At 45.7% G+C, this 13,494-nt stretch overlaps 1 protein-coding gene across 1 annotated transcript; it reads right to left on the reverse strand.

The window, feature by feature from the left end:
- Positions 1-1,653: 1,653 nt before the first annotated feature.
- On the reverse strand, positions 1,654-5,421 carry LOC125543994. The gene is made up of 4 exons (XM_048707513.1): positions 4,859-5,421; positions 4,709-4,767; positions 3,973-4,623; positions 1,654-2,706 (listed from the first exon to the last, which is right to left on the reverse strand). The coding sequence occupies exons 1-4, from the start codon at positions 5,232-5,234 to the stop codon at positions 1,801-1,803; spliced, it is 1,992 nt and encodes a 663-aa protein (XP_048563470.1). The 5' UTR covers positions 5,235-5,421; the 3' UTR covers positions 1,654-1,800.
- Between the last annotated feature and the right edge of the window lie 8,073 nt (positions 5,422-13,494).

A 13,494-nucleotide genomic window follows, 5' to 3' on the forward strand; every position in this document is an offset into this window, starting at 1 on the left:
TGTTTTCCTTGTCTACACTTGGACCCTCAACTGACGTAGAAACCCCCGCCGCGAACAACCTTTTGGGCATGGCTGAGTGGCTCGATCTCAGGTCCTGACTACCTTCCTTAACCTTCTTGATCTTTGCTCGTATCTGATTGATCTCTCCCATGAGATCCTCCAAAATTGCATCGACTTGTTTGGCGAGGAGCCCTTCCAAATTGGCTGACATTTCGTTGAGCATCTTGCGGGCAGCCTAAACCAAATCGTTCCTCTGCTCGCGAAGATGCTTGTCGATGGTTCCGGCCATGTCACCCTTGAGCAGCTTGTAGATCGAGCGCCCTTCCTCCAACATCTCCTCCATGATCTCCTCTCGCCTTCTCTCCTTTAATCGGGTGGGGTAGTGGTGGTGGGGAATCTCTAGGATGAACGGCTCTGATGCCAATTGTAAACTACAGACCACGAATTCAACTCAATCTAGAGAAACTAGACTGAATTATTGCGGTTCCTCCCATCCTCCCTCACATCAATTCGAAATTACAAGCAATCTTTGATCCGACCGAAGCCACAACAAAATACCTAGCCAAGTCAAAACAAGGAAGAAGCTCTCTCTTATATATCCCTGCGTTACACCCGTTAGCAGGCCCAGTTTGGGTCTGCAAGCCACCGGGGACGTTTCTTTGCGCAAATGGGCCTGGTGGCTGGCCGAGGAGCGCGCTCTTCAGACGTTCCTGCGTCCTTGTTCTGTTGGCGCCCTTTTGACGAAGATGTCGCTAAAGGAGAGCTGCTGACAGACCGCGCTTCTCGCGAGCGTTTACCACGAACATGAACAACACCTCGTCAGGTGCACGAGCTTGGCCCGCCTCCTCCCACGCCGATCATCTGCCACGAACTGGGAGGTGCGAGATCCATGCTGCCACACCGGTGGACTCGCTAGCTCGGACCAGGCAGAGGAGTGTCGTGCGCCTGCGAGCGGGACGCCCAGGCAAGGGAGGAGGGCGCGATGGTGGGGGAGAGAAGACCAAGTCAACATGTCTATGTGTAATTTTCTTTTTGCCAACTTAGCCCGACAGGTGGGCCCAATCAACTAGTGACATCAGCGAATCACTTAGCATTTTTCATTAGTGTGTTTTGCCACTGTCAATTCTTCGGTTCGGTGTAAAATGTCATGTTTTGTAAAGTGATGGTTTTACGCAAGTTGTGACACGAAAGTGGTGGTTCTGTGCATTTTACTCATGCATGATGAGAGAGAGAGAGAGAGAAAGAGAGAGAGAGTCCATCTGTTGCACTTACCATCGTTTGAAAAATTTAGGATTCACGCAATGCACTCATCTTTGACAAGAACCATCTCTTCAGGATCACGCTTCTTGCTTTGGCTTCATAGATTTAAAGAAAACACGTTAAGGGACGATGCCACATCTTGGCACCTATATCTCTCCTCTAGATTTGATCCACAATTATAAGTAAAACTTTCACTCTGAATTAACCTTAGTTCAAAGCTACGACATTTATTTTGGATTGGAGGGAGTAATATATTCAGGTGTCCCTTATTATTATTTTTACTTTGTTGTTGCCTAATGTCTTTTATTTTTTCTATCTACTTTCGAACTTGGTTTTGCCGTGTATTCATTATGATTTTAATGCTACATTTGAAGCTAATAAAAACGCCATTTGTCGAACGTCTCAATCCAAGCGCACCCCTTCAACATGCCGGAACATGAAGAAAATTGGCATTTCGTCTTACAGACCGGTTGCTGTTAGTGAGTTTATTGTGCAAAAGCATCATCCTGCAGGAGAGCGTCCCATGCACCAACATACTGATCAGGAGCTTGTCAACCCGTCTGAGTACCTTCTAGTCTTCTCCGGCGAGTGGAACCCGTCTGTCCCCGGACCGGCCGGGCGGTCCGGCCGGAGAGAGTGGTACCTGGTCGCCTCCCGCCCGAAGGACGCGCCATTGTCGCTCTTGGACCTCGCCAGCCGAGTCTCCGCCTCCAGCCTCGGCGCGGAGGGTGCCTCCCCGGCGCGCGCACGGGCGTGCAAGTCCACTGTCGTCACGCTGCTCAGCGGCGTCCGGTCGCACGACGACAGCGGCGTGCTCTCGTACGAGCTGTCTGCGCCGAGCGCGTCGTGGCTGCTGGAGGACAGCCACCGCATCGCCTTCTCCAGATGCTCGTGGTCCGGCGCGGCCTTCTTGCTCTTGCGGTCGTGGCCGTGGCTCCTCCTGCTGCTCGCCAGCAGCTTCTTGATATTCCTCAGAAACTTGAGCTTGCCATGCCCGGCCCGATGCTCGGGCGCGGCCGCGGCCGGCGACGGCACGACCGGGCTCCGCCCTGGCTCGTCGTGATCTCCAACGCGCCGCTGGTGACTTTCGCCGTCGCCGTATGTCGACTCGTTGAGCGGCGAGAAGAGCGCGGGGTCGTAACCGTCGAGGCCGAGGCTGCCATACTGGAGCATGAGCTCCTTGGCCTTCTCGCTGGAGCGGTAGCTCATGCTCTTGCTCAGATCCATGGCCGACGGCATGGCGCTGCCAACCCCATCCTGATGTTGTTGGGCGGACGAGGGGTGGTGGTCGCCGCCACGGAGGTCATGGCGGAGGCAGGCGTTGACCCACTTGAGGTAGACGAGCTCCTCGACGTGCGCGCAGTGGTCGCTGTGTAGCTGCTCGATCTGCCTCGTCAGCCGATCGTTCGCCTCCCTCAGGTTGCTTGCCTCATCAACCATGTCGTCCTAATAAATTCAGAAAAAAAAGAGGTAAGATTAATTAGCATGTTCAGCCACATAGACGGAGACTGCCGATATTGAATTCCTGTGACAATTAGGGAAAGAGAGTAGCACATGACAAAGTTTTATCTAAGCAAAATTCAGACTTTGCACTTGTGGGGAAGGAATGTTCTCAAAAGATAGTGGCACATGTGCGCGTGGTTTCTCGGTGGGACAGGGAGAAACTGGCATATGTATAGTATATTCCAAGGCTTATCAACAAAACGTGAATTCTCCCCATTTTGCTTTGGTAATTCGCCAATTGGCCATTGAATCTCAAGAATTATAGGATGTTATGGAATAATGCATCAACTTTTTTCTGAAACAGATAAAAAAATGCAGCAACTTATTCGTTTGGAGTTCACATACTTTAGAAAGGTATTGAATAAAGATCTAGAAAAAAGAAATGCCAAAACATGTCGCAACTAACATAATTGCTGTTTCAACCTACTCCGTCCGTTCCTAAATATTTGTCTTTTTTAAGATTCAAATGAAATATCACATACGAATATATATAGACATATTTTAGAGTGTAGATTCACTCATTTTGCTTCGTATGTAGTCACTTGTTAGCATCTTTAGAAAAGACAAATATTTAGAAACAGAGAAAGTATTAAATAGTAATACATCAGAAAAGATAAGATGATAAAATGTTGCTGTTCTGGTCATAATCGCCAAGCTGTGACCATAAAAAGATAAACTAATTGGTCACCTTATGTTCAATTGCACCACGCAAGAGCCAGATGAGAATAACAACTTAATAATTCAGAAGGTTCTCAACATAGCCTTAGCGTCAAATCAAAGCTGTGACAGTGACATATAACAAAAACAACTTGGCAGAGATTTCAGCCGCCACTTTGTTCCAAACCAATCAAGATGAAAAGGCCATCTTGCGTTTTGCCAACAAAACTGCAAAGCCAGCATAAAAGTAATCAAGACATCCAAAGAACTGGTTTCAAATGTGAACTATTTTGTTGGATTTGCTATTTCAAAGCATCATGAGCTTAGAAAGAAGGACTTTTTGATTGACAAAGAAATATACAGTTCCATGCTTTTTTTCTTTTTCTTTTTTTCTTTCCCAGAATATGTCTTTGTTGACTTGACCAAAGCTGTAAGCCATTCGAAAATCGACACACAAATCTGGAGAAATTGACATGTGCTATTGATTTTCGCAAATATGAATGAAATGGGAGAAAATGTTGCATTGAAATCAAGAATTAGGAATGCACTCACCTCATGAACCAGACTAACAGCGGTGGAAACCTGCTCTGCATCCTGCAACCTCCGAGCAAGCTCCCTGTTCTCCTCCTCCAGCGCGGCCTTGGCCCTCCGTAGCTCCGCCGCCTCCGCCGCCAGCACCCTCTCCCTCTTCTCGCCGGTCTTTTCCAGCTCCATCACCTTGTCCCGGAGCGCCGCCGCCTCGCTCCGAGACTCCTCCCGCTCCACCTGCACCCGCTCCTTGAGCGCCCGCAGCTTCTCCTTGGCGCGACCCAGCTGGGCCCGGACGGCCTCCAGCTCCGCCGCCTGGGCCTTGAGCCTCTCGTTCTCCTCACCCAGCGACAAGACCTTGAGCTCCAGGAGCCGCGCCTCCACGGCGGCGAGGCCCACGCGGTTCTCGAGCTCTTTCACGGTGGCCTCCTGCTCTATAAGGCCGTCGAGGTCCATCAGCCGGAGCTCCAGCCTCTGCTCCCGCTCCACGAGCGACAGCCACAGCTGCTTGAATCGCTCGACCTCCTCCTTCTCCAGCCTATCGTGCTCCGTTTCCCATGCAGAGGTTGCTCCAGCCACGTCGGGTGGCATGGTCTGAACTCTTGCCACCAGAACCGGCTCATCGTCCCCGGCACCGATCGACACGCTGTGGATCACGTTCTCCAGATATTCATCCTTTTATACAAAGGGCAAGCAATTAGTTCGATCGCGAATCGCCGTGATCGAGAGACGGGAGCTCTAGCCAAGGATCACGACTTACATTCGACGACAGAATTCTAAGGCCATCATCCGGCGCAGGCACAGCACGAGGTCTGGTTGCTGCAGAAAAATCGATGCAAATCAAATCGCAGATGATGAGAATTTGAGCACGAGCGCAGGGTGCGATCAACTAATAAAACAAGCCGCATACCAGAAGTTGGCCTAGCTGCAGCAGAAGCAGCCAGGCGTCGCCGGCGAGGCTGCTGATCTGGAACAAAGAGCGCAGCCGCGTAAAGAGCAACGGCGGCGGCGACCATCACGGCCCCCTGCGGCCTCCCTTGGCCACTGTTCTTGCCCCATCCAAGAAGGCGGCTAATCAGCGCGGAAACAGGGAAGCTGGCCAGAGCACGATCGAAGCCCGCCCTCATGGGATCAAACCGGAGGGAGAATAAGAGGCCAGCTCCTCCATTCCAGCCTCCCTCCTGGTCGTCCATGGCGTCAAGCGAGCGCCGTATGTAGGGCATGCTCTGCTCTCCAATTCGCCATGCCCAGGGGGCGCCGAAGCAGCGACCTTGAGGAGGCCCCATGGGGCATTTATGCCCAATCTTGGTCAATGGAAACGGAAAAGGAATGGTGGTGCGAGGAAATAAAAAAGGTAGGATTTGATTCCTTGTTGCATGGATGGAAGAAGATGGCTAAAGAGAAGAAAGCATCAAAGTGGCCCACAGGAAGGGGCAAAAGCAGAGGCCAGAGTCTGTTGAGTATTCATCTCTCCTGCATTGAGAGAATTTGGGAGGATGCACTTTTTTATGGGTGTACGAAATGGAGGTTTAGTTAGTTGCTTCTGGACAACAACAAAAAGGATTGTGCATTTTTGTCGTCTGGGAATAGAACGGATAGTGTAGGTGACTGAATGACATACGAGTGCGTCATGATGTATAATAGCGGTGCCAAAACCATGTTCTGCATACCATGGATGCTATACCGTCTTTTTTTGAGGGGTGCTATACCGTTTTGGTGGCATAACCATCTTCATGCTTTGATAGATTCTCCCACGTCCGCCGTATAGTCGGGCCGGGCTGTCCGATCAGTGACTCAACGTGAAAATGGCTATCCAACCGGACCTGTAAAATTCAGCCCAAACCTGAGCTGACCGCTACTCCTTATATTCAGCCCATACTTATGGCAGATATGGAAAAACCCGGGCGTATTCGGACACAACCATCTCGTAAGATCCGGTTCACTATGGGCCATCCGATCCCATATAAATTGAACCCTATTCACACTCGGAACGAAACCCTAGTTACATTTCATTCCACTCCACCCCCTCCGCTCCACTCCTCTCATCCCACAAGCTTCAGTCCGACGATCTCTGACCTTCTTCGGCATGGCAAACAACGGATCCGAGTCCTACACCTCCCAATTCGTTGACACGGAGCTCATCCCACGCTGCCCAGAAGAGGAGATGGTTGCCCGCCTTACACTCCGTCTCTCCTGGGAGGAGTCCGCCTGACGGTAGCGCTCGGACTTCATCCAGCAGGAATCTATTGCGTCTGCCCAAATGGCACATGGATCCGGCCGCAGAGCAGTCGCCGCTGCCTCGTCGAAGACCGTGAGGTCCATCAGACGTCCAAACATTGTGGCGGATGCGCAGCCGCTCCATTGGCGCGCCGATTTAGAGGAGCACAACCAATTCACGTCCGCCACAAATATGGCGTGGCGTGCGAGGCAGCAGGTGTGGGAGGTCGTGACAACCCTCAAGACAGACGTCGGTGAGGCGGAGTCACATTCTCCGGCGTTGCGTATGATGCCCAGACTAATAAATGCATTGGTCAAACATTGGTTAAAAAAAGTGATCGGGTGGAGAATTATCGACCTGTTCACTGAGCTACCATTTCCCCTTTGTTCTTTAAGGAAAATCTCATTTTTCTGCTTGTTTGAAACGTGAAAAGAACAAACCCCTTGCTTTCCATCGGGAGTCGTATCACGTGTTGCAAAAGTAACTCGAGTGTGGCAAGCAAATTAAAGCGAGGGAATAATATTATTCCTCTTTCAATCACACGATGACGACCTCTAGCCATGGGCTACACCATCGAAAAGGCCAAATTCGCGAATCAACTTGTTAAGATGGTTAAGTAGACAGTGGTATCCTCAACTCACCAGGATTCAAATTCTGGTGTCGCTTTATTCCTGAATTTATTTCAGGATTTCTGGCGATGCGTTTTTAGTAGAAGGAGACGTTCTCGTCGACGACGAGGCGCCTACAAGTTGCTTCCTAAATCTCAAAATGATATGTCGGCTCACTCTCTTGAAAATGGTTATAGGGACAGGGTGTGCATGTGTGCGTTCATAAGGATGAGTGTATGCGCGTGTATATGAGCGCTTGTGTCTGTATTGATCCTAAAAAAGAGAGGCCAAATTCCACACTTGCAATAACCGCACAAACAATCTACTAGTATATCGCTAAGCTTTATAGGGGCGAAAGCCTCTCATTCAATTTTTTTTGCTGGAAAGCCTCTCATTCAATTTAGGGTTTCGAGTTTGGATTGAGTTCTCGATTCTAACTTGGAATTTTTTTTCCAAAGAGTTGTGTTTAATTTTAAATTTGGTTCAAGGTTGGACTGGTCAATGATTTTTCTAATCAAACGACAACAACCAGTTTATAAAATATATCAGTCTCGCGCATGCTCTTGTCAATTCAAGCCTCTTCCCGCTTCCCATGTTTGCCATGGGCCTATTCCTGTTGGCGGAAGGGGTACACGCTAAAATGGATACTCCGAGAGCCCCTTCTTTTGGGAAGGAACATGCCTCAATCGTAAATATCATATGGTTAAATGGGCTGCTGTTTATAGGCCCAAGTCCTTGGGAGTACTAGGGATCACTAATACCAGACTCCAAAACATTGCTTCGATGTGCAAGTGGATTTAGAAGTTAGCGCAAGGGGCGACTGGTTTATGGGTTGACATCTTAAGAGTGAAGTACTTCTCAAACGGGAATTTCTTTAAAGGGGGTGCGAGGGGCTCCCCCTTCTGGAATGATCTTCAAACAATCAGACCAGCTTTCGCCCAAGGGGCCAAATTCCCTGCCGGTAACGGTAGTTCCACCCGCTTCTGGCTCGACTTTGGGTGGGCACCCGACCACCATGGGAGGAATACCAAGACGTATACACGATTGCGGTGCACCCCAATCTTTTGGTGGCCAACGCCTTGGTCTTTACTCCCCCGGCAGTATACTTTCGTCGTGAACCAAACAACCAGGAGACAGCTAGGCTGGGGTCTATGCTGGATCTTGTTAACCCAGTAGCCCTGTCCAACGAGCCCGACAGGGTGTCGTGGCACCTAAACGCTTCCGAAAAGTTTTTCATTTTGTCGTTATACTATAAACTGTGCCAAGGGATGGCACAAACGGTGTTTAAAGGACTTTGGCATGCTCGCATCCTGCTGAAGATCCAGTGGGACCCGCGCTCCTCCAGCGAACTATTCGGCCTACTCGATTCGGTTCAGGGACATGGCAAGAGAGTGTTGTGGACTAGTGTAGGGGCACTGCTTTGGTCCTTATGGCTTACTTGCAACAAATTCACAATTGAGGGCATCTTCCCGTCGCACCCGGCTAACATAATATTCAAATGCTCTATCCTCCTCTGGCAGTGGAGTCCGTTGGCAAGGTGGAAGGACTCTGAGATGTTGAAGCAAGCGCAAGAACGACTTCACCAAGTGTACATGGCGGCAAGGGAGCCGGTGACGCCTTCCTAATGTGGGAGTGCACTTTTGTTTTGCGAGCCTGCGTGCTTTGATGTTCAGGCTTCGGCCTTGTAATTTGCTTGCTGCCCAGCTTGAACCCCCAGACTCTGGTTATCTCGTTGTGCCTAGGGCTTTTGGACTCTAGTATTTATCTGTTCGGTTATGCTACTCTGCCTGTTGTGTGGGCTTTATTAATTTAAAGCCGGACGCTCCTAGCGTCTTCGTTCTAAAAAAACTTGACAGAAACATAAATGTCAATATGCAACACTAATACGTCTCCAACCTATTTATAATTCTTGATTGTTCCATGCTATTATATTATCTGTTTTGGATGTTTGATATCCATTAATATGCTATTTTATATGATTTTTAGGACTAACCTATTAACCTAGAGCCCAGTGCCAGTTTCTATTTTTTTTCTTGTTTTGAGTTTCGCAGAAAAGGAATACCAAACGGAGTCCAAACGGAATAAAAACTTTGACGATGATTTTTCTTGGACCAAAAGATACCCAGAAAACTTGGAGTGCAAGTGAGAGGAGCCTCGAGGCGGTCATAAGGATGGAGGGCGCGCCCAGGGGGTGGGGTGCGCCCCCCAACCTTGTGGGCCCCTCGTAGCTCCCCTGACCTAGTTCTTTCCCCTATATATACTATTATACCCCAGAAACATCCACGGGAGCCACAAAACCACTTTTCCACCGCCGCAACCTTCTATACCCGTGAGATCCCATCTTGGGGCCTTTTTTCGGCATCCTGCCGGAGGGGGAATCGATCACGGAAGGCTTCTACATAAATACCATTGCCTCTCCAATGAAGCGTGAGTAGTTTACTTCAGACCTACGGGGCCATAGCTAGTAGCTAGATGACTTCTTCTCTCTCTTTGATTCTCAATACAAAGTTCTCCTCGATCTACTTGGAGATCTATTCAATGTAATACTCTTTTGCGGTGTGTTTGCCGAGATCCGATGAATTGTGGATTTATGATCAGCTTATCTATGAATATTATTTGAATCTCCTCTGAATTCTTATATGCATGATTTGATATCTTTGCAAGTCTCTTCAAACTATCGATTTGGTTTGGCCTACTAGATTGGTTTTTCTTGCAATGGGAGAAGTGCTTAGCTTTGGATTCAATCTTGCGGTGTCCTTTCCTAGTGACAGTAGGGGAAGCAAGGCACGTATTGTATTGTTGCCATCGAGGATAAAAAGATGTGGTTTTCATCATATTGCTTGAGTTAATCCTGCTACATCATGTCATCTTGCTTAATTCATTACTCTGTTCTTATGAACTTAATACTCTAGATGCAGGCAGGAGTCAGTCGACTTGGAGTAATAGTAGTAGATGCAGAATTGTTTCGGTCTACTTGATACAAACGTGATGCCTATATTCATGATCATTGCCTTAGATATCATCATAACTTTGCACTTTTCTAACAATTGCTCGGCAGTAATTTGTTTACCCACCGTAATAACTTTTATCTTGAGAGAAGCCTCTAGTGAAACATATGACCCCCGGGTCTATTTTACATCATATTAGTTTCCCGTCAAGTTGCCAATTTCTGTCGCCGTTCCTTTACTTTGCAATCTTTTACTTTCCATTCCATAAACCAAAAATACCAAAAATATTACTTTACCGTTTATCCATCTCTATCAGATCTCACTTTGCGAATAACCGTGAAGAGATTGACAACCCCTTTGTCGCATTGGTTGCAAGTTGATGTTCGTTTGTGCAGGTATTCGGTGGCTTGTTGCATAGTCTCCTACTAGATTGATACCTTGGTTCTCAAAACCGAGGGAAATACTTATGCTCCTTTGCTGCATCACCCTTTCATCTTCAGGGGAAAAACCAACGCAAGCTCAAGAGGTAGCAAGAAGGATTTTTGGCGCCGTCGCTGGGGAGATCTACACCAATCCAAGACATACCAAGACTTTATGTGATGTGTTATGTTTCCGTGAATTTGATGATTATTCCTTAAATTTGCATCTTGCGGATTCCACTATTAAGAAACCTATGGGAAGAATTAATGATGTTCTTATTGTTGCAAATAGGAATTATGTGCCCGTAGATTTCATTGTTCTTGATATAGATTGCAATCCTACATGTCCTATTATTCTTGGTAGACCTTTCCTTAGAACGATTGGTGCAATTATTGATATGAAAGAAGGAAACATTAGATTTCAATTCCTGTTAAGGAAAGGCATGGAAGACTTTCCAAGAAAGAAAATTAAATTGCCTTATGAATCAAATATGAGATCCACTTATGGATTGCATGCCAAAGATGGTAATACTTAGTTCTATTCGTGTTTTTATGCCTGGCTAGGGGCGTTAAACAATAGCGCTTGTTGGGAGGCAACCAAATTTTATTTTTGTTATTGCTTTTTAGGTCCTTTTTGGCTTTGAATAAATCATCTAGCCTGTGGTTAGATGTGGTTTTGTGTTTTAATTAGTGTTTGTGCCAAGTAAGACCTTTGGGATAGCTTACGGTGGTAGTTAATTTGATCCTGCTGAAAAACAGAAACTTTTGCGTCCAGGAGATTAGTTTTAATTTCTAACAGAAGCATGATAAAATACTAATTCTTTTTGCACATGATTAATAAACAAATTATCTAGGACTTCCTAATTTCTCAGAATGTTTGAAGTTATAAAGTGTTCGAAATCTCTAGATTGCTACAGATTGTTCTGTTTTTGACAGCTTCTGTTTTTCGCGTGTTGTTTGCTTATTTTGATGCATCTATGGCTAGTATCGGGGGTATGAAGCATGGAAAAGTTGGAATACAGTAGATATTACACCAATATAAATAAATAATGTGTTCAAAACAGTACCAAAAGTGGTGATTTATTTTCTTATACTAACGGAGCTTACAAGATTTTCTGTTGGAGTTTTGTGTTGTGAAGTTTTCAAGTTTTGGGTAAGGATTTGATGGACTATGAAATAAGGAGTGGCAAGAGCGTAAGCTTGGGGATGCCCAAGGCATCCCAAGGTAATATTCAATGATGTCAAAAAGCCTAAGCTCGGGGATGCCCCGGGAAGGCATCCCCTCTTTCGTCTTCGTCTATCGGTAACTTTACTTGAGGCTATATTTTTATTCATCACATGATATGTGTTTTGCTTGAAGCATCTTGTATGATTTGAGTCTTTGCTTTTTAGTTTGTCACAATCATACTTACTGTACACAACTTTTGAGAGAGACACACATGAATCGTGATTTATTAGAATGCTCTACGTGCTTCACTTATATCTTTTGAGATTGGCAAAAATTGCTCTAGTGCTTCACTTATATCTTTTTAGAGCACGATGGTGGTTTTATTTTATAGAAATTGATGAACTCTCGTACTTCACTTATATTATTTTGAGAGTCTCTAAACAGCATGGTGATTTGCTTTGGTTATAAAATTAGTCCTAATATGATAGGCATCAAAGAGGGATATAATAAAGTGCATTGAATATTATGAGAAGTTTGATTCCTTATGATTGTTTTGAGATATGAAGATGGTGATATTAGAGTCATGCTAGTAAGTAGTTGTGAATTTAAGAAATACTTGTGTTAAAGTTTGTGAGTCCCGTAGCATACACGTATGGTGAATTGTTGTGTGATGAAGTCGGAGCATGATTTATTTTTTGATTGTCTTCCTTATGAGTGACGGTCGGGGATGAGCGATGATCTTTCCTACCAATCTATCCCCCTAGGAGCATGCGTGTAGTACTTTGTTTCGATGACTAATAAATTTTTGCAATAAGTATGTGAGTTCTTTATGACTAATGTTGAGTCCATGGATTATACACACTCTCACCTTTCCGCCATTGCTAGCCTCTCTAGTACCGCGCAACTTTCGCCGATACCATAAACCCACCACATATCCTTCCTCAAAACAGCCACCATACCTACCTATTATGACATTTCCATAGCCATTCCGAGATATATTGCCACGCAACTTTTCACCGTTCCGTTTATTATGACACGCTCCATCATTGGCATATGGCTCTGCATGATCATGTAGTTGACATCGTATTTGTGGCAAAGCCACCGTTCATCATTTTTTATACATGTCGCTATTGATTCATTGCACATCCCGGTACATTGCCGGAGGCATTCACATAGAGTCATATTTTGTTCTAAGTACCGAGTTGTAATTCTTGAGTTGTAAGTAACTAAAAGTGTGATGATCTTCATTATTAGAGCATCGTCCCATGTGAGGAAAGGATGATGCAGACTATGATTCCCCCACAAGTCGGATGAGACTCCGGATGAAAAATAAAAAAAGAGGCAAAAAATTGAGAGAAGGCCCAAATAAAAAAAATTGAGAGAAAAAGTGAGAAGGAACAATGTTACTATCCTTTTTACCACACTTGTGCTTCAAAGTAGCACCATGATCTTCATGATAGAGAGTCTCCTATGATATCACTTTTACATACTAGTGGGAATTTTTCATTATAGAACTTGGCTTATATATTTCAGTGATGGGCTTCCTCAAAATTTCCCTAGGTCTTCGTGTGCAAGCGAGTTGGATGCACACCCACTTAGTTTCTTTTTGAGCTTTCATAAACTTATAGCTCTAGTGCATCTGTTGCATGGCAATCCCTACTCACTCACATTGATATCTATTAATGGGCATCTCCATAGCCTATTGATGTGAGACTATCTCCTTCCTTTTGTCTTCTCCACAACCACCGTCTAATCCACCTATAGTGCTATATCCATGGCTCACGCTCATGTATTGTGTGAAAGTTGAAAAAGTTTGAGAACACCAAAAGTATGAAACAATTGCTTTGCTTGTCATCGGGGTTGTGCACGATTTAAATATTTTCTATGATGAAGATGGAGCATAGCCAGACTATATGATTTGTAGGGATAAGCTTTCTTTGGCCATGTTATTTTGAGAAGACATAATTATTTTGTTAGTATGCTTGAAATATTATTGTTTTTATGTCAATATTAAACTTTTGTTTTGAATCTTATGGATCTGAACACTCATGCCATAATAAAGAGAATTACATGAATAAATATGTTAGGTAGCATTCTACATCAAAAATTCTGTTTTTATCATTTACCTACTCAAGGACCAGCAGGAATTAAGCTTGGGGCTGCTTGATACGTCTCCAACGTATCT

Source organism: Triticum urartu, chromosome 3 (assembly GCF_003073215.2).
Source record: "Triticum urartu cultivar G1812 chromosome 3, Tu2.1, whole genome shotgun sequence".
Classification (NCBI taxonomy): domain Eukaryota; kingdom Viridiplantae; phylum Streptophyta; class Magnoliopsida; order Poales; family Poaceae; genus Triticum; species Triticum urartu.